The sequence below is a fragment of the Protomyctophum parallelum genome, assembly GCF_964188405.1.
Source record: "Protomyctophum parallelum genome assembly, chromosome: 15".
Classification (NCBI taxonomy): domain Eukaryota; kingdom Metazoa; phylum Chordata; class Actinopteri; order Myctophiformes; family Myctophidae; genus Protomyctophum; species Protomyctophum parallelum.
In genome coordinates this window covers 14956553-14977751 of record NC_139710.1, presented here as the reverse complement: position 1 = coordinate 14977751, position 21199 = coordinate 14956553, and the positions used below count along the sequence as shown (strand labels likewise).

The 21199-nt window shown below is 42.3% G+C and overlaps 1 protein-coding gene across 1 annotated transcript in view; it reads right to left on the bottom strand.

The window, feature by feature from the left end:
* Positions 1 to 9860: 9860 nt before the first annotated feature.
* mapk4 (mitogen-activated protein kinase 4) overlaps positions 9861 to 21199 on the bottom strand; it is a 30924-nt gene continuing 19585 nt past the window's right edge. Inside the window, exons 8-9 of the mRNA XM_083784617.1 lie at positions 13794 to 13959; positions 9861 to 13252 (exon numbers count right to left, since the gene is read on the bottom strand). Of these exons, the coding sequence (XP_083640743.1) occupies positions 12302 to 13252; positions 13794 to 13959 (1117 nt within the window). The 3' untranslated portion in view covers positions 9861 to 12301. The remainder of the gene's footprint in view (positions 13253 to 13793; positions 13960 to 21199) is intronic.

The window sequence follows — 21199 nt, the reverse complement described above, 5'->3', positions numbered from 1 at the left end:
AAGATAGCTCACTGTGTCACATCCAGTCAGTATGTAGATGCTGAGGAGTATGGATGAAAGATCGGAAGCTTCAACATCATACTTCACTGCCAGGGCATCCACAATTGCATGAGCAGGTAGGTAGATATCCATCTTCTTTACCCATAGCTCCTGTAGGCCATCCATGTGTGTGATGTAATATATGCACATCATGATCACATCTGTGTCAGTAGCCACAACTACAGCCCGTTCGTGGTGCAGATGTTCTACTGAGTATGCAATGTGGGCAAACATCCTGGTATCTGCCTCCTCATGCTTCTCACAGGACAGTTCTGGAAGCTCAACCTGACAATATGCTGATAACAGAACAGTGCGACTAGGATCACGGAAAAGTCCACCCAGAATAAGTGTGCATCCAGCATGAAGTGATTTGTGCTGAGCAGCCCATGCTTCTCCCATATAGTTCAACAGGTTTGCTTTATTCAGTGGATTTTGAACAAAGCCTTTCCATTCAGGTAAGGCAAGAGCATCATGTGGCTTGTACTCCTTCATCTTGCTGGGGCAAGTCTTCATTCTCTTCTCTCGTTCCTCGCCTTTCAGACTTTCAGCTGGAGAGACATCATATCGATCACCAACAAAGTGGATGCAGTCACAGTTGTCTGGGATACCACTAAAGAGCTGCTTCAGGTATTTTTCTTGCAGTTCATGGAAGGTGCTGCAACCAAGATGTTGGTGACGCTGGATGAATGCCATGGCATCAACCACCATTACAACAGGCTTGTCAAATGGTGGCAATATGTCCACTTCACACCATGAACTGCCAAGGGATGTCTTGATTGCAGCCAAGTAGTCAGCCTTATTCCCTTTTCGCATGGCATAACCTTGGTCAAGGGATGGATCTGGCTCAAACAGGGAGGCTGGGCAACTTGTCCACTCATGACCGAAGACTTCTACCTTCTTGTCTTCATCCAAGTCCTGCACAAAGTACAGGTTTCGGACAACAGCACTCTCTTCCTCGTAGACCTTCTTGGCTTTGAGCGCCATGGACATTGGCTTTTTTGTCTTTGCTGCAAATGTGGCAAGTTTCATTGGGGCTATTTTCTCACTGTCTGTTCTTCTTGCTGCAGCCAGTGCCTCCAATACTTTTTCACGGGCGTACACCAAGTCTGTAGATGCAGATTTGTGGCCAGTTGAAATGTTAAGCAGCTCCTGTTCTTCACATATGAAGGGATCGATCATCTGGTTTTTGACTACATCTGTTATTTTCAGAACAGTTTCTGTGTCCTTTTGTCCTTGGCTTTTGGAGTCTTCATGGTGTTTGGTGTCCAGATGTACCATAGCCTTTGTCTGCTCTGAAGCCGCTGTCAGACACGGAAGAGCGCGCAAGTATTTCTCCATGGCTGCTGGCTGCTGACTGATGCCAGTGAAGAGTTTTGTTTTGGCATCACGGTTGTATGTTTTCTCAAGTGCCATGTCTGTCCAGACACCATTAAAACGACCTTCAGTTTGATGCACAGTAAACTTCCCATCCTTGAATTCTCTATGGATGTCCGGAGCCAGTGTAGGTAGGCTTCTCATGGCTTCCAAGTAGTGGGGCAGGCAGGATACATACTTGTAGTGGCCAGCAGCTACAAGGTATGGTAACATCCTCTCTACTTCAGCCAGGTGTTCCTCCCACAGGCCTGCACGCTCAGCATGGATGAACCGCTTCAGAATCATCACCATGTCCATGTACTGTAGCCAGAGCTTTGAGGTAGGTGAAGTACATGTGCCATCAAACTCAGTCATCAAACATGACAGCTCCTTCAGCTGGTCAGTTGCATCAGCACATGCAGAAGATGCCTTCTCCTCATCCTTTTCTGAAAGGGCATCTAGGAGTAGCTGGACATTGATGGTAAGTGCAGATATCCACTTCAGGTCCTTCTCTTCAATGATTAGCCATTTGGAAAATGCTTCCCAGTGTAGGGCAAACATGGCTGCATGTACCATACTGTGGGCACGCAGCATTGCGTAGTAGTCTTTCCCACTGATGATTTTGTTTGCTGTTCCACGGAGACAAACATCAGCTTCTACCATGATGTCTTCGATTCCAGTTGCCTGCATGAAATGCCCAATTGCTTTTAGGAAATTCTGAGCAATGTGAAATCCACCCATGCGCAAGATAAGTTTCCCATACATATGAGGGTTCTTCTTTTGCAGACCCAGAACCACTTCATAAATTGCTTGGTCACATGTAATGATGGTGAACTCTATTTGGCCTTGTTCTCTGGACACATCCATGCAGTATTGAACTGACTTTTCAACCACATCTGGGTTTGTTGGTGACTTGGGAAAGAAAGGCCCATAGCCAATCACAGTTGCAGGGGTAGCATCTGGGATGAGAAATGCATGGAATGAACTCCATGTTGGAGCAGTGCAGCTTGGTTTCAGGTCCTCCAAGAGCACAGTAGGGCAGATATGAACCAAATGCCACAACATGCTCAGGTGGTCAAGAGGTTCAGCTAGACACATGGGCTTAGGCTCTGTATCGACTCCAACCAGGGAACGACTCCTCTGACGATCTTTGAGAGTCAGGTGGCTATCCTTGGTCTGAAATGGCTGAGAAGGCCCCAGGGATGCTTTGCGAGTTTTCAGCAGAGGTAAACTAGCCTTTGGCGTGGGGTCTTCATTAGTATCCTTGTACTGGAATATGACGTGTGTTGTGCCATGTAATGTTCGTCCATCCTTTGTGTACTCAAGGTTATCAAATGCAAATTGTGTGAATCGTCCAACCTTGAGGTTTGTTGGTATGAAGGAGCCCTCCTGACCTGTCTGCTCATCAACTGGTGTGTGTATTGCCTAAAGTTATCAAAATATTAGCTGATATATATTTGAAAAGAATAAGTCATTGACTGATGTCATGACCCATGGCACACGTTTCTTTTGTGGGGGTACAGGTGTTTTCAAGAAGAAAAGAAGGCTCTGGGAATTTTGAGCATAAGGGTAATAAAGTCACCACAGTTCCTTTAATTTAGGGTTGATTTAAAAAATAATAATTGTGGAATGACTATAAAGATTGATGAAAAGAATGAGACATTGGCTGATAATAACCCATGGCAAAGTTGATTACTATTGAAGTAAAGATGAAAGTATTGGGGAAAATGCAAAAAACGGGTGCAATTTTAATACCAAAAATGTCTATAAATCATTTGGAAAGGCTTTGTGAGTGTATTTCTGGACTTGGTGTTGTTCACATATGTGTTCTGTGTATCTGGGAATCATTTATTGACAGCCTACACAACCTACTGAGCACTTTAAGAAAAGAAACCTAGTTTTTTACAATAGGCGAAAATGGGCAAAAAAATAAAGGCTTCATTATACTAAAATGGCCATAACTTTTTTTCGCGATGTTTCCGGCAGAGCAGGCCTCTCATTCTGTGGACCTTAATGACCAAATTAATAGAAAAAACACAAAAAAAAAGTATAGCATGACATCACAGGTTCAACCCATTTTCAAGAGCTTTTGGGCCTGTGGATCCCCGACTAATGCTATTGTCACTTCCACAATATACACTGGGCATATAGGGGAGCAAAAATACCGTTCTCCACAACTCGCTTCACATTTAAAAACAGTAGACACATTAAAAAGAGGCAAAGCCTTCTAAAACATTAAAAAGTAAAGAGAGTAGACAACAATGGCAGGGGAAAGTGCTGATGCATTCAAAGTGCAATATAAAGTGCTATTCATCTCTCAGGATGTTAGCCCCTAGGCGGGGCAGTATATGACGAGCATTCAGTGTCATGATGGTTTGGAGGAAGAAAATGTTGGACAAGTGGACAACCTGCTGGAAAGGAATGCCCATAGCAGATGTACCCTGCAGGGATGGATGCAGTGGAATTAGCTAGGTGTCCTAATTGGCGGAGAGCCGGAGACCAATATTGGAACATGGTCACAGGAAAAATGGAGAGACTGAATGAAGAACTAGTTGCACTGGAAAGTGTATTTGGATGGCTGGTGCAAGGAGAAGTCACCACGCTAAATATCATAACTGAAGTTGTGGACACATCAGCGTCGGAGAGGAACAGGCACTGTCAGATCAGTTACGCAACTTTTGGGAAATCGAATCCCTTGAAATCCACATGAAAGAAATGTATTGTGAGAAACTAAGGAAGGAAGACATGGCAGTGTATCCCAAACCGTGCATATCCACGGCTTTCCAAGCCGTGCATGCCTATTCCCACTATAGGCTGAGGAGGAAATGCCACTTGACAGTTTTCAAATCAGCCTCATGGTGGCGCTACAACAGGCCAAGTTGTGTGTCTCACACACACACACACACACACACACACACACACACACACACACACACACACACACACACACACACACACACACACACACACGTTTAAATTACTCCTAAACATTTTGCCAAACATCACACACTCTCCTATCCTCCTGGTGGAGACCTGTGCCCAGAAGGGCACTTTTTCTAGTTAATTTCTGCATCTCTTAGGGCCCATTTAACCATATAATGCGCATGTTTAATCAGTGGCACCGTTTCCATTGAGGTTCAATCATCCAGAAGATAAAGGCATATAATAACATCACTACATCAGTGCGTTAAAATGTGATCTAAAAGCGCGCATAAAGAACTATAATAAAGGATACATCAAATATAATATCGCCTGGTGCGATCGTCAACAGCGCTGCCTGTGTCTGCTTGCAGTAACAGCAGCACAGCCTGCCTGTCACTCAAGACGGCCGTGGTCAAGCGCCCGTCCCCTTTTAAGGGAAAGGGAGGGACGTTACAGCAGAGAAATGAACCAGAGAACACAGTAGGCTACAGGTCGCGGTGCGTCTTGTTTTGAATTCTTAATTTGTTTCGAACGACCAACGAAAATCTAGAATCGGGTTATATTTTCGTTTTAAATACCTATTTCTAAGTTTTTAATGAACAATTTCTAAACAGTATTCAGAAAACGAACCATATTCTATGTTTTAATTTACCATTTATATATTTAACAAACAGTTTTCAGAACACCAAACCGTATTCTGAATACCGTTTGTGTTTGTCAAATACGAAATTAGAATTCAAATGGTCCATTTTTATGGCCGTAATATACACGGACCCTAATCCTCTCTCTCTCTCTCTCTCTCTCTCTCATCCTCTCTTTGTCCTTGGAACTTTGTTCAGCTCATTATTTGTCTCAGATGACCAGCCCAGAACTTTGGCGTCCTCTGGTGACCGTTTCAACTTGATGCACACCTGCAGTCCATATTGATTGATTTCTTCACTATACTTTTTCATGTTCATAAAGCGTGAATTTCTGGCAACGAGGATCCAGCATAGAATATTAAAAGGATAGGGATCCAGCCGATGCAGGCTACTTTGAATCAATCTTCAGCTTCCTGGTTAGCCTGAGATTTAGATTATCGTATGTAGGCTATTTGATCGATTTTTACATTTTCAATCTACGAGTCTAAAAGTGTTCATTTCCCTGAGAGGTGAGAACGGCACCATATGCAGCTGAGCACATGTACAAAATACAAATGCAAAATATAAGGTGCTTACCCAAATGTTAGAGAGGCATACGGGGTGCTTGTAGAATGAATTAGTCCGTAGTTTTCAATAAATAAGTGTTTTCTCTTTGGTTTTAATCTCGTTCTCGTTTCCCCATTTTTCCGGTTTTCAAGTTAAATTTCCTGTTTTGTCTGCTCTTTGTTGTTTCATCACTTCCAATTTCACTTGTTGATTCTTTATGAGTTATCCTTCATTCATGGCTACAATTGGTATCCCGATCTGGTAACTTAAAGAGCTGTATATAGACAGGCACCTTACTGAACAAACACTACTCTACAATGAGTACCCTACTTTTAGCCAATTCTCCTATAGTAGCCTATAGAGGGTATAGGCTAACCTAGAAGTTGTTCTACTGAAGCCCCCTTTTTTGTTACATAAAAAACTGGTGATAATTAATAGATTGATTCACCCATAACTGTCAGCTTTTCCCAGTTCTTGTTCATGCTGCAGCCTCCCATGCTTGTACCTTACTTACTTCATCAAGGTCAAGGTCAAGGCTCATGTAAGTAGTTTTGATAAAACTACTTCCATGATCCAGCCTTCGCTCACCAGTGTTCACTGTGGGCATAAGCAGCTACACACCAGGACAAACATGTTTAGTGTAAGTAGCGAACACAATTCAAATAACCATTTTAGAAGTATTATTTATTACACATTTGTCAGCAAAAACAGAAACTGCAAAAGGAGACAGTACTTAAAATGTCCAGCATAAAAAAAGCTCACAGTTCATCTCCCATGAAAAGCCTCCTTAAAGCATGTTACAAATACAAGAACCTACAAGATTTGACAGGTCCACAAAGTGATGCAGACAATTAAAACAAGGTTTAAGCATTTTTTTCATGCAGGAGGGAGAGCCTAATTACATTCAGCAAACTGGAAGCATCATGTGTACTGAGGTACCTTGCTTCAACCTCAGGATTCAGCAACCAACCATGTGCATTATTTGTGTTAATTGTGGGCCATACAATTATTAATTTAATTGCTATTTTATTCCGTGTACAGCAGAGATCCCGTGGCTCAAATGTGGACAGATTATATGCAGAATTTATATTAAGTAATTATTAGCAGTGGTGGAAAGTAACTAATTACAATTACTCAAGTACTGTACTTTTGTTATTTACTTTTACTTCACTGGAGACTATGTCGAAATTTCAATACTTTTACTTTTACTCTACTACATCTCAAAAGGCAAATATTGTACTTTTTTACTCCACTAAAATTATTTGAAAACTTTAGTTACTAGTTACTTTGTAGATAGTCTACAGACTGTTGCTTTGTAGATAGGCTCTCGAGTCTCGAGACAGACTGTTGACTAACGTAAAAAAAAGAGGGCAGTTCTCCTTTATTTGCAGATGGGTTCTTCTCAGATTGCTTTGTAGATTGTGGTTATTATTATAAAAACTGATGAAGGCTGGATAGCTGAAAAGTTGTCTTCCATTATGCAAAACAAAAAAATGCAGTCTTGGTGTGTGCGACCCGTTATTTTTATATGATTTGAACGGGTAACGCACCACAAGTCAGAGCGCGGTGGTCAACCACGTAGAGTCTGTGGGGGCCACGGGGCCGCAGCCCCCATGAAGATTCCCAGGGCCCCTTTAGGCCCCCATGAAGATTTTCGTGGACATTTTGCATTTACATTACATATTTTCTGGGAATTCCAAGCATTTTGGACCTCTCCGCCGGCAATATGAGAATCCCATCGTCAAATATTCGGGAAAACAGCGCCTCCCCTGTTGTTCCTCAATTGTTGCGAGGCAACAGTCTGTCTTGAGAGACTACTCCGCCAGCCGTCCAAGAGGTGTTAAAAAGTACTCAAATGCTAATCGGGTTTCTTTTGTTTTCACCTAGCCAGCGTGTCAGAATTTCATGGTAGTTGTTCTTGAGTCATGACATAATAACACTGATCAAGAATTCACCAAAGAGACCTAACCCTACACAGACTAGTGAGACTACAAACTGACTCGAGAAAAGACCCATATCGTCCAAAATAGGCTGATCAGTCGTTGTCTGTGTAGGCCTATAGGCTAATTCATTGGTAAAAGTATGCTAAAATAACTCATTTTTAGACCATTTGGGAAATAAATAAATCCGCGGTGGGGGCCTCGCTTCGCTCGGCCGCGACAGTCCCCCCCCCCCCCCCCCCCAACGCAATTCTGTAGCCTACCCAAAGGTAAAACGCACCCGCCGCCTATGATCTCTCTCTCTCCCTCCGTATCTCTCTCTCTCTCTCTCTCTCTCTCTATAATAATATAGTCCTGAAAGTCCTCACATTGGCTTGGACATTGGCCTATAGAAGCTGCTTTAAAAGTACCAGCAAAAACAACAACTTATTTTTTTCCGCGCTGCGACGGGGGACGGGGGGTGCGGGGAGGCGGGGCTGCGGGGACGGGGGGACGGTCCCCCTTGAGGATTGATCAAACTCTTCGGCTCTGGCGGTGGTCACAAGAAAAGTTGGTTATTATTACAAGACACACCTTTACCACTTCAGACCTATTTAAAGGTATATTCAGTGATTTCACTTAATTCAAACATTGCTTCTGTTTTTGTTTTGTTGTGATATTCCTCCCTACTATAGAGTGTGCTGACCATATAAGGAGTTCCTCCATGTCCCCAGTTATAACCCCCGGGGGTCAAAAAACCGTAGGTTTTGTTTTTGGCTAGGTGGCCCAGTCTTCATCCAATCAGGATAGAGAGGGGCCTTCCGGGAATCATGATCGAGCGGGGGAGGACCTTGGTGTGTGTGCGGTTGGCCTGCCGCATGTCCCCCACTGACTCTAGTGCATGCATGTACACTACTGGTTACCAGGGGGTTTTCCAAATCACCCAAATCACTGAATGCTCCTTTAAACTTTGGCTATTTGAAAATTGCAGATATTTTTATTTTGATGCCAATACTTTATTACTTTTACTCAAATACATTTTGGTTACCAGACTTTTACTTGTAACAGAATGTTTCTGCATGACAGTATTGATACTTTTTCCAGAGTACTTTTTCCACCACTGATTCCTAGTTCTAGTTCAGGTATGTGAGGTAAACTGCATGTGCTATAGCAGTAGAAGCAACCGTAGTAATTCTCACACTGTGTTCAGACTATTAAAGTGACAGTTTGCTACAGTGTGTAGGTGGGCATATGCATCATGTAAGATAAGATGAAGTCAACCATTTCAGAACAGGTGTGGGGGGAAAAATCACTGCCGACAGCTGCAAAAGCATACTTGACAAAGGAAAAATGTCAAAATGTTTACTTTTCAACTGGGAATGGCTCTATAATTAAGGATAATTCATTAATTAATAATTAAGGAGGTGTCTCTTATCAGTTGTAGTAATAAATAATGTGTAAAGTCATGCTGTAACAAGGCTATTACATTCCCAGTGTTGAATGTTCTGCATGTATTTTGTATAGCCCAAGACTACTATACTATTGCCTAGATACATTTGGAGAGTTATTTACTAAACTGCATTGTCAGCTTGCTCAGTTCAGATCGGATACAATGTTTGGTTATCAGAAATGTCTTTGGATAAAACATTACTAATTATCACAAGATTTTAAATTACAATTTCTAGAGTAAAAGAGAATTGACACCCTGTGAAAACAAACATGTTATTTCTTGTGAGGCCAAGTACAGTAAATGTTTTGGCAGGCAGTGGTTTTTAGTATTTTTGGACACAAGCTAACAGTTGCTTAAGAGAGGGACGCCGGCGCTGTTATAAAATAAAAATGTAGTAGTCGTGCACACACACTGTCTTCACTTATTTATTTATTCTGTTCTATTTCTATTTCAAACGCCCTTTTTCTTGTTCCTTGTTGCCACTCGACAAGGAACACTAATTTAGAAAATGAAACAAGCTAGCGTTCGATTGGAACGTTTTCCTTGGCTGCTGGACATGATCCAACAACACAATGGCCTGATATATTCGCATGGTAAGAGACACTTTTCTATAGATATGATCACTGAAACTTATCATAATATACATTTTTAAAAGCCATTAATTCATCAATGATGTTTATAGAACACGTTTTAATGAATTCGGTGGTGCTTGTTTGTGCAACTTGATGCATGTAATAAAGTATAAAGAGATAAGGATAATCAGATCTGACTCTGACGGCATAAACCAAAAATCTACAAACTCACAACAGGTCGCAATCCGCAATGCGCTGTGAGCTCATGGTAGCCCTGGCCTGAAGTGTTTTAAGCACAGTCTCCATTTACAGTCCTTACGGCTTACGCCTACACAAATGTTCAGATTGCAAATATAAAGTGCTCACCCCATGGATGTTACAATTCTGCTAGGGTGGGTATAAGTACCCGTATCTTTTTATTGAACAATGCAGAAGATACCGTTACTTCTAGGATTGTAACATCATGTATCACCATGTGAAGCATGGCCAAATCATCTTGTATACTTAATAATAAGTCAACTTTCCGAGGGCGACTGAATGATTGCGTTCCAGATGTCCTTCTGATGGATTTTTCTTGGTTGTCAATATTTCTATCATCCAACAAATCGCACTGAAAGTGATTCAAAGGATCGTACGCTATTATAACTATGGGGAGGCCATTTTCTTTACCCCAGGCTAAAACCGGACGTGACGTTTGTGGGCGTTCCGGTCTACCTTCGTGTCAGTGTATCACCTGACTGGGGGGAGTTAGCCCGGTAGGAATGTAGCACGTGGAACAAACACGTTATTCCAACCAGTTCCTTTAAAGACTTCCAGACAGTACAATGTTTTGGTCAACTGACCTTTAAGTGAAGACAGTGTGCAAGACTACTCCTTTTTTCAACGATGGCAGTGGTTTTCTAAAATTCATTAAACACCTGTGGCCCATTTGGCTACCAGTCAAATCTAACTCTGAGAGAGTAAGTACATTTTAAACTCTTAACAATCTGGATTTTACTGTGTACTGGACCTCTATGGGTTAAGGTAAAGAGGGTGTGCAATTAAAAGAATGGTGTAGGCCTGAGTACTGGGTATTAAGTTCAGATTAAACATGAATACAGGAATGAGATTCAAGATTACTTGTGTTTTTTGGCACTAGCCGAGGAGTATTTTGCATCTCCTTACAATCAATATAAAGTCCTATTAAATTAGGGCTAGTCAGGTCAATTTAGCACTGACCTGATAAAAAAAAGGTTTAAACGAGCAAAAACCCAATACATTTGTTCTACTGTATATACATTCATCTAATTAACTTGGCGAGGAGACATCAGATATCAGAATTATTAGTATTGTATAGTGGGTCTACAGCCTAACAGTCTACAGTAGATAGAAAATTATTTCAAAAATATATGTTTTGTATAATGTAGCCCATATCTTTAAATGTAATAAGCACAGTAATATTATATTATGCAAGATGTCATTCCTTTTGCTATATAAATATCATAAAAGGGACCACATTCTCCAAAGTCTGTGATAATGCCTTAAAATATAATAGGGTAGGCTATATAGTGTATATGTTTTGCACTTAGCTGTTAATTTCAGAGCATAACATGAACAAAAACTGAACAATATCTTTCTGATCAGTTCGGACTCGTCCTTCTGATGCTTTTAGAGTGACACTATAAGAATACAGCAGATGATGACCGTGTATATGGTGCATCAAACATACCCTTGATTTGCCCTTGTGACTGCTTAAGTGACTGATATTGCAGCTTATTATCAAACCATAAGTTAACAAATTTAACTGCTGAATAATAACTTACAATAAACCACTAAAGAAACCCACATGATGCCAGTAGATAACATAGATATCACATTAGCAACAGTCTTCAGAAATATACTACTACAGCATAACAATAAATTATGACAAAACAACACAACAAATTTGGGATTTTATACAAGTTTAAAAGGCATATTGTAGTGCGAGAGCTCAGTACTAAAGTACTGTGTAGGAGTGTTAAAACAGTGATGAGTGACCACATTTAAATTCAACATTATGTTATGGTTGCTCAGCTTTTCACTGATTACATTCAGACTCATTTCTCTGGAGCAATAAAAAACTCCAGCTGACAAACAAAAGATAATGTCCCGTGTCACTGATTATTTGCTTAATTTCACATCAGGAAGACTGTTTGACACGCAGAATAACATAATTGACAGGGGAGCCTGTTTAGAGCCTGTTTGGAAGAACAGCTATACACAATCAAACCCAAGCAGAGATTCCATAAATAAACTCTCTTCACCCCCCCAAGTTATTGTTGTTGTGCCGTATGCAATAGCTCCACTGTCATTATCAGTCTGATAACTGTCCGTTGCTGACATTTTGCAATAGAATATAACAATAACTGACTGCTTCATGACCCATTATGGTGCAAACCATCAGACATTTGCTTTGATGTATCATCACACAGTGTATCGAACTAATGCTGATTTACATTCTACAAGAGTTGCTTTATATCGTATTTGCCGCAGACAACGTACATCAGGCCAGGGTATTGTCTAAAATGCTTTCTTTTTAAACCCAGATATTATTCACATCTATCCTGTTTATGAACTGAAAGCACTGCCAAAATCACATGTTCAAGTGACGTTTGTACTGATGTACCATTCCTATATCTACACCTAAAGAGACTAATGAAGTTTTCAGCAGGGTAACCATCTTCAAAGACTACAGCCTAATTTGTACATGCATGTACGCATGCCAAAAATAGCCTATCAAGTTGTGAGCTTGTAGATCTGATATTTTCATATCCTGGCCCTCGCTATGTAAAGCCTGCTGGCTAAATTGAATAACATTTCTGACTCAAGGCTCACCTGACATCAAGAGTTGGGAGTCTTTGGCAGGGAAGGCCGATGCTCTGGAAGTTTGGGCATCCTTCTCTTAACGTGCATCTGTTTGGTTTCATCCATCAGTTCCTCCTCCGTTCCTTCCCTTTTCTCATCACGCTGCCCGCACAGTTTCAACGCGCGTGAGATGAATACGTCCAGGTCAAAGAGCCTCTCTTCCTGTTCTGCAGGCAGTGATGACAGACGATCACAATCCAACACCTGAAAACAGGAAGACGCGGAGGAAGGTGAAGGAGTTACTGGGGGAGGGAGGGGATGAGAGGTGAAAGGAGAGGCCGTCTGAGCTGACTGACCTGCAAGAGTGGAGGTGGGAGAGGAGGGTAAAAGCGAGGGAAGGGAGTTGGAGGAAGAGGTGATTGGGGGAAGAGGACTTAGTCTGCCACTGCCACTATCATCGCAGTCAACCGATGGCTGCCGAAAAACATCTTGGCAGCGCCGGAAGACTGAAGGAGGGACATCAGTAGGGGACAGAGGGAGAGGAGGAGAGGACGTGTAGCACAAGGGCTCTGTAGGAGGGCTGGGGGAGTGGAGCCGAGATTGCGTGCTCTCCACCCAACGAGAAATCTCTTGGAATAAATCGCCAGTTTCCTCGCCCTTCTGTTGCCCCTTTTCTGCCGTCTCTGTCTTCGTGTCCTCTGGGTCGCCCACAACATACCCTATGGGCTGAACAGGGGCAGGTGGGCTTTTAATGTTGCGTTTCCAGTTGGACAGGTCCAAGATCAGCTTGGGTTCAGAGTAATGTTGTGGCTTGCCCTCCCTCCATGCGATCTTATCCAGATAGGAGGGGGAGCCCACTTTGTAGTCACATGAGCGGCCACAGTCTAGCTCCCCAAACCCCACTCCACAGGCCCGATCCAGAGAGGAGTGAGAGTTGTCCAGGAAGCGTTCTGCTGAGCTGCTGTGGGAATATTTACGTGGGTCAACCTGTCAAATGGAAAAGATTTTTGCAGTTATTTTTTTCTTCTTACATTTTTAATTTTTTATCCCACGATTTGGCAACCCATTTTTTCACCCAGTGTCAATTATCTAATGTAATCCTGGGCGCTACACTTCCTCTGCCAACCTGGGGAGGGCAGCGGACTGACCTCATGCTTCCTTCTATGCATGAGGAGTCCAAGCTGCTTCTTTTCACCTGACAGAGGGGAGTTTCCCCAGCCGGACGTAGCGCATGGAAGGAACACATTATTTCAAACCAGTTCCTTTCCCCTCGATCAGGCGCCCCGGCTGGCCAGGGGGAGGCAGTTTTGCCTTTTGCAGTTCTAATTTAGTAACAACATGATCGTCAACGACTCTTTAAAGTAACAATTTGTTTGAATTCACACTTTATCTCTTTTTTTGCCAGAAGTGGGCTGTAGATAGGGGACAGAGGGTGATTTCAGTGGGGATTTTGAGAATAGTAATATTGGTAACAACAGTGTTTCTCCTTTTGGAACATTGGCACACTAAAATAGTAGTTATATCTAACCTGCGCCTCCTCTAATTGTGAAGTAGAGCCAGCTCGTGGATCCCTCTGCACCTCCTCTTCTTCTGTGGTGTCTCCAAAATCAGAGGTGATGCGGGTGGGGGGCATACAGCCACACTTTCCACTTGCCTGTTGCCAGCACACATCTGACGACAAGCTGTTTTCATACCTGGGGCAAGTCAGACACACATTTTCAAGATCTTTCATAGTGTGGCACAAAGTGATGCGATATGAGCTTGTATATCTGCTATTTTTGAATATCCACCATATAGAGCGTCGCAGTCACACCCCCTCAAGAGACCCAGAAAATAAATCCCCGTTAGACTCATAAATCCTCATAGACTTTTCAGAAAGTATTTATTTAAAGACGTTTACGCCACGGACAAAGCCAACTCTTGTCGTGACAAATCATGACAATAAACACGATGTTTTGGGCCAAACAAAGAATTAGAAAGTAGAAAAAAACGGCAGGTTACAACACTTTTTGTTGTTTTTCTTCTTTTTAATTATTTATTTGGTCCAAAATATTGTGTTTGTTGTCATGATTTGTCACGACTCGAGTTGGCTTTGTACGACGCTTAAAAGGTCTTTAAATAAATACTTTTTGAAATGTCTATTGGAAAAATGCATTGGGATTAATTTCCTGGGCCTGGCGTCGTCATGAAAGGGGGCGGGACTGCGATGCTCTATAGAATATGGTTAAAGTGGTTAAAATGATTGTGACGCTACTGTATATTAACACATTTTGCTGTGGACCCCTGGAACCCCCCCAAAAACCCCTGGGCGTCCCCGGAACCCATTCTAAGTCTAAGACACAGAGCTACCAAGCTTCTACAGTTAATTAATAAGCATCTATAAAAAATTATAAAAATCACACCCGTGTAAAGTGAGGGGCGCTCTTCTCATCTATTACTTCATCGTTAATGGAATTGAATCTTTGTGTGGGACAAAAATATAGCCGATTTGCTCGTCTACAAATTCTCCATTCATTGTCAATTGCATTTAATGTTTGTGTTTGTCTACATATGATGTAAATTCTCCATTAATTTTATAATTTAATTTAAACTACAGAAATCACACCCGTGTGAAGTGAGGGGCGCTAATATATTAAAGTCTAACTCGATGATTAGGTGATGTTGATGTAAAACAAACTGTGCCAACACAAACATTAAACGCCATTAACAATAAAGAGACAATATGACGTAATGAGTTACATTATAATGTAAATGTGACCTTCATTGTCAATGGCGTTTACAAAACAAACATTGAAATAAAGACAAACATTAAACCTGTGTATAGGAGGGAAATCTACACTACTTCTCACCTCAAACAGAGTGTTTCCTATAGACCGATTCCGTACGGGTTTCATGGTCGCAGCCTACGTCTTTCCTGTAGGCGGACTCGACGTAGCTGCGGGGGTAAAACCCTCACCAGGCACACCTCTTCCACTACAGTGAACGGCAGAGTGACTGATGTTAGTTTGCCTCAAACTTTACTCCTTTACCTGCTTTTTTACTAACACTAACATTACAAAGATGCCCAGAACATCGAGATGAACCTGTGTAGTTTATGGCTGCTCCAACAGTAGTGGCAACATAACAAATAAAATAAAACGGAATGTCTAATATCCACCGCGATGGCTGAGACCAGAGCCATTGAGTAATGGTTGAGACAAAGCAGTGAAGAATCCTGCAAGATACATAATTTCAGTCTTACCCAATACCCAATCTTTCTGTTTTATGAACACAAGGCTGCTGTATTTTATACCTCATACTAAGCATTTAAAGTATGAGGTATAAAGTACAGCAGCCTTGTGTTAATAAAACAGAAATATTTGGTATTGGGTAAGACTGGCGTTATGTATCTTTCACTGCTTTGTCTCAACCATTGCTCAATGGCTCTGGTCTCCGCCACCGCGGTGGATATTAGACATTCCGTTTTTATTTTATTTTTATGTTGCCACTAATCAAACGCAGCACGCGGAGCGGCGGAGTCAGTTCAGTCAGTCAACCTCAAGGGAAGTTCTTGCTTGCTCAAAGGCCCATACTATGCTCAAGGGGTTAACATGCTGCATTACTATGTGGGAGTATACGTGTGTGCAAGTCTCTCACGTCATTCGCTGATGCGGCAGTCAGCTGACTAAGTGGGCAGGCTACTTAAGCTCACTAGACTCCATGCTCTTCCTGCCTTCCTCTGCTCATGGTTCCCCGGTTGTTGTGATGTTTTCTGTTCCTCGTGGTTATTGCTGCTGCCTTTGCTGTCCGCGTGTGCAGCTACTGCTGCTTAAATTATGCTTCTCAGCTTCTGTCCATGCTGTGATAAGGGCCTGCAGGTTGTATGCACAATATTAAGTTTGATATGAGGCTGCTAATGCTGCTGAGCTCGATTATGTGGCTTCATCAAGCTTCATAATAGCCTGTTCTGGTAATTAAGCCGGATGCACAGACAGTGCTGCAGCTTCTATTGTAATGTGGTACGTGTCTAGTGTCTACAGTCAAAGCCACGCTTTCATTTTGCTGATGTTTTGCCAAGTCAGCTCAGGTGCAGTGTTTGTCCCCTCCAGCTATGGGTCCTCAACTCATGTGCAGTGGTTGCCACATGCGCTTTTATAAGCAACTTTGGGCTTGTTTTCTGTAGTTAATCGTTGTTCTGGGGTTCTGTCATAGATCCAAATGACCTCGTCCATGAAATGTATTGTTTCAAGTCTTGTAGTCATTAAGGTATATATATTGTAAACTAAGTTCTCACGTGGTGAGTCCTAGGTATGGGAAGGTTCTACACCTAGTTGCTTTCTTTCTCAAGATCTGGCAACTCTGCTGCCTGTTTGTCTCCAGTTCATTAATTTTGAAGCAAGACTTCAGTCACACTCTGCTTACTCTAGTATTACTTAACACTTTTTATATGTGCTTTGAAAGTATTGCCGTGAGTTAACTACCTCAATGGCAATCTCTATAGATTTGGTGCTTTACTGCTTGTAGCCATGTGGTTGTTGAGGTTTCCTCATTGCCATGAGGGTTTGTTCATGCTAAACTAATGCTAAAGCTAGCACCCTTTCTCCATGTGATTTATTATGTTTCAGTTTTGAATTTATATGTGGCATAGTTATTATTCTTAAAGTTTTCCATGTTTCCATTCAGGACAGTATCATAACATAAGTTATTGTTAATTCATCTTAATCAATTCTGTTATGTGCAGTGTCATATTAAAGTAGGTTAAGATTGCAAATTGCATTTGCAGTAATCTCATGTCAAGTGCCATAGCCTTCTGTCTAGTTTATTTACTCCTGTAAGATTTGTTTCTAGCTGTTTATTTTGGATGTATTTCTTAATGGGCATTTAATTAGTGCTTCCTCTGTCGTGGTATCATGTCTCAGCTTCTCTATACGGGTTGAGCTGTCTTGGAGAAGAGCTGAAAGCCTTAACAAACTGCTGCCTCCGTCCGCCCCTCAAGCCTATCTAGCTGTCGGTCTAGTCTCTCTAGTGTATACCCTCCTCACCTTCTTTGAGGTCAGAAGTTCAGATCAATATATACGTACACGTATATAGCGTCTTGTCACCGTGCGTCCCATTGCCCATTTGTCACTTTTAATGTCTCAGATTCATATTGTATGTTCTGTTGATCAGTCCTTGAGTGGGATTAGGTAATGGCAGTTGCTTCGTGGGACTGAAGATGTTTCAGAAGGTGGTAGGTTAGCAGCTCGCTGCGTTGCTTCATTTCTGCACAGCTAACATCCACTGCCAGGAGCTCTAAATTGAACTCGTAAGCAATAATTCATCACTTATCCGTGAGAGGATCCGGGTTGAAGGAAGGCAGCCATAGACTATGTCTATGTTCGCAGCAAGCTTGGCTTCCGTGTCGCAGTGCTTGTGGTTGTGGTTTCCCCGGTGCAGTCTTGGGATTGTACTCTGCCAGTTGTATTCAGATCAGTAATTGATTTGATGTCGCTCAGTGCCACTATAGTATTGAGTAACAGCATTAGGAAAATGTATCCAAGTGTAACCCTAACCCTAACCCTAACCTTAACCCAACAGGATAATTATGTCATAGGTATCCTCTGCACTCGGCACCAATGGTCGGAATGGAGTAAGTCCCTGCGTCATACTAGCGTCACGTCCAGGGGCTGTACGTGTACATCATCTGCTCACTCTACTGAATCAAGAGTTAGGCTCCTGCCCTCGGGCCTCATGACTCGGCAAGGCTGTTTTCTGCCCATCTTAGTTATTGCAACTAATGGCATTGGATGACAGTAATCAATTCATAGTTAATTGCATATATGTTATCAATCAACCGTAGCCTTTGTTCATAGAAGCTGTTTAGCGCTGTGTTAAATTAATTAATTATATTAATTAATTATTAATAATATTTAATACAAAAAGTGGCTATCCAGGACAGGCACACATATAGGCATGCTTTCTCTCAAAGCATATCATGTTTTATCTGTTATCTGTGGCTCATTCGTTCATCAGGTCATGAACCCCAGATGATCTTTTGGTCCTAAGCTTTCTTTCAGCTCAATCACAGATGTCCCGGGTCGCTCAGTCAGGAGATTCACCAATGCTTCTTCAGCCGGTGTGGGCCGGTTGGGTTTCTTCGAAGTGATGGTTCTAGTATCTAGCGAAGAAGTAAGTCCATCACCATCACCCATGTGCAGGCTGCAGCGCTGTCGATCCTGCACCATTATTTATAGATTGCTTGCATGGGTCATCTCATCTTAGTTCTGGAGAGTGGTATCGAACAGTTCTCGGGTCTGCATGACATGAAGCTTAACTTCTTTAAAGCTCAGAATCAATTGCTCAAAGGCCGCTTGAGAGCATATGCCGCTCATTTAAGTTAATTCATAAAGGGTCTCTATCAGGTCCTCCATGCTGGCCTACTTGAAGTGCCTAAAAGAATGCACAAAAAGAGGCAGCTTTTTGCTTCTACGGCCCAACGGCCTGGAATAAACTTCCATTCGAGCTCAGACACGCACCCTCTGTAGACTCACCATGCGCTGTCAAGCTACTTTAGAGCCAAGTGTGCCCGGACCACTAAGTCAACATGGTCAAATGTATTTTGATCAAACAGTCTTTCTCAGTCTTTCATTTGTCCACAAAAAAAAAAAAAAAAAAAAAAAAAAAAAAAAAAAATCTTTTGTTTTTAAAGATATGTCACTCTGACACTGTAACATAGGTTTTTGGAGTTTCACTACAGAAATCAAGAACTGTGCAAGATTAACCATGCATATTAATTAATTATTATATTTCATGATACAGAATGAGATTATGTACTACTTCTCAAAGTGGGGTCCTTGACTGGGTTGTCCCCAAAATAATGAATATAGCATTCAAATCTGCTATAGACCAGCAATTGACATGGATAGACAATGATTCCACTTGTATTATAAGGAGAGACATTCAGAAGCAGCTTGGACTCCTCATGCATAGAAGGAGGCATGATGTCAGTCCGCTGCCCCCCCCAGGTTGGCAGAGGAAGTTTAGCGCCCAGGATTACATTACATAATTGGCACTGGCTGAAAAGAAACTAGGTTACAAAATCAACAATTGCGGCAACCATAATTGCGAATTTTCTAGTTTATTTTATGTTCTTATATTCAATTTTGTTCTTGCCATTGTTCTATCATTTTAACCACTTGTGTTTTATTGTATTATATTTTTGTGTCCTGCCCTGTGAAGCACTTTGAGCTGCATTTATGGATGAAAGGTGCTATACAAATAAAGTTTATTATTATTATCACTTGGGTGTTTAAATAGTTTAGGATTAAGATCTAAGGCTTCTCTTTAAGTATTGGTATCTCGGCTCGTGGGTGTGGGAAGTCTCTCCGTGCTTAGGATCCCCTATTCACTCTTTAATTCATTCAGTCAGGATGAAGTATAAGTAACTCTGTCTCTGCTCGTGTCTTTTAGTTCTACATTGGGCAACCTGCTCCGGCTGCGTTCCGGATTCCGTAAGGTGGCGTAAGCCCTGCTTAATCGGCTATCGGTCTCCTCAGCACATTCCCTGGCTACTCCCGATTCTACTGCCACGCTGATGCACCAGTCGCCACCTGAAACTCAGGCCATGGTCCTCATCTGCCCATGAATCATCATCATGTGCATCTAATCGGAAGAGCTTTCAGTTGTTTATTCAGGATGTAATGAGTGCAAGTGCTGTATTCAATCAGGAATGGTAATCTTATTACCTTCATATACGGTGGTCGCTGGGGGTAGTTCAATTGGTGGCATGTCACAAGCTAATGTTAATAATGGTTCGTTGATGTTCCTCTACAGTGGCATTAAAGGAACATCGGGGTAATTGTGGTTCCTCACTCTGGCGTTAGAGGAACGTTGGGGTAACTTAAATGGTTGCACTACATGTAAGATCTGTGAAATAGTTCAGGTAAGCCTCACGGCTATGGCATGCGCCATAGTTACACGCAGCTCACGTGTATCCGTGCAGGATCCAGAAATGCATAGCTTGCACTCTCGAGTCACTATCGAGTGGGACATCTGCCCGGATGTGTATCGGTTGAGAATTCCCGTAGGCTGATGGCGTTTCCTCATAAGGAACGTCGGCGTAATTGGGCCAATGGTGTGTCCTCATACTGGCAGTAGAGGAACATTGGCGTTGCACTACACGTAAGCCCTGCGAAAGCAGCGTAGAATATTCCTCTATAGTGGCATAGAGGAATGGCCTATCGGCAAGCGTAGCCATGCAGGCCTTTTTCAGCTTAAGCTTAGTATAGGCTTGTACTCCAAACCAACGGGTTTTGAGTCCGGCTTTCACCCCACACATTACTTTCTCAGAGATAAGCCTCACGGCTCGCAGTCATGGCTACACATAGCTCACATAAGTTAAAATATCCGCGCAAGATCCAGAAAATGCATAGCCGTTGCATTTCGTCACTATCGAGTGGGATATCTGCCCGGATGTTTGGGACATCTGCCCGGGTGTGCCCGTAGGGCGTTCTCGGTTCTGCTTTGTTGGGGGGGTTAGCAATCCGTGCAGGCTCCAGAAATGCATATTCGCATTTCGTCACTGTGCATTCATAGTGGGTCACCTGCCCGGATCAACGGTGAGAGTTCACCGAAAGGTATGTGTGTTGGGGGGTTATTGTATATCTATCTCCCTGCTCTTATGTTTTAGGATGTTGCTTAATCATGCCGAGCAGGGAGAAATCCAGCAGAGCCGAACGCCAAGTCAAATATCATATGCACACTCATTACTCATTCTTCAATAAATATTGTTTAATCTATTCGTGAGTTGTCTGACTGAAATCAAACGCAGCACGCGGAGCGGCGGAGTCAGTTCAGTCAGTCAACCTCAAGGGAAGTTCTTGCTTGCTCAAAGGCCCATACTATGCTCAAGGGGTTAACATGCTGCATTACTATGTGGGAGTATACGTGTGTGCAAGTCTCTCACGTCATTCGCTG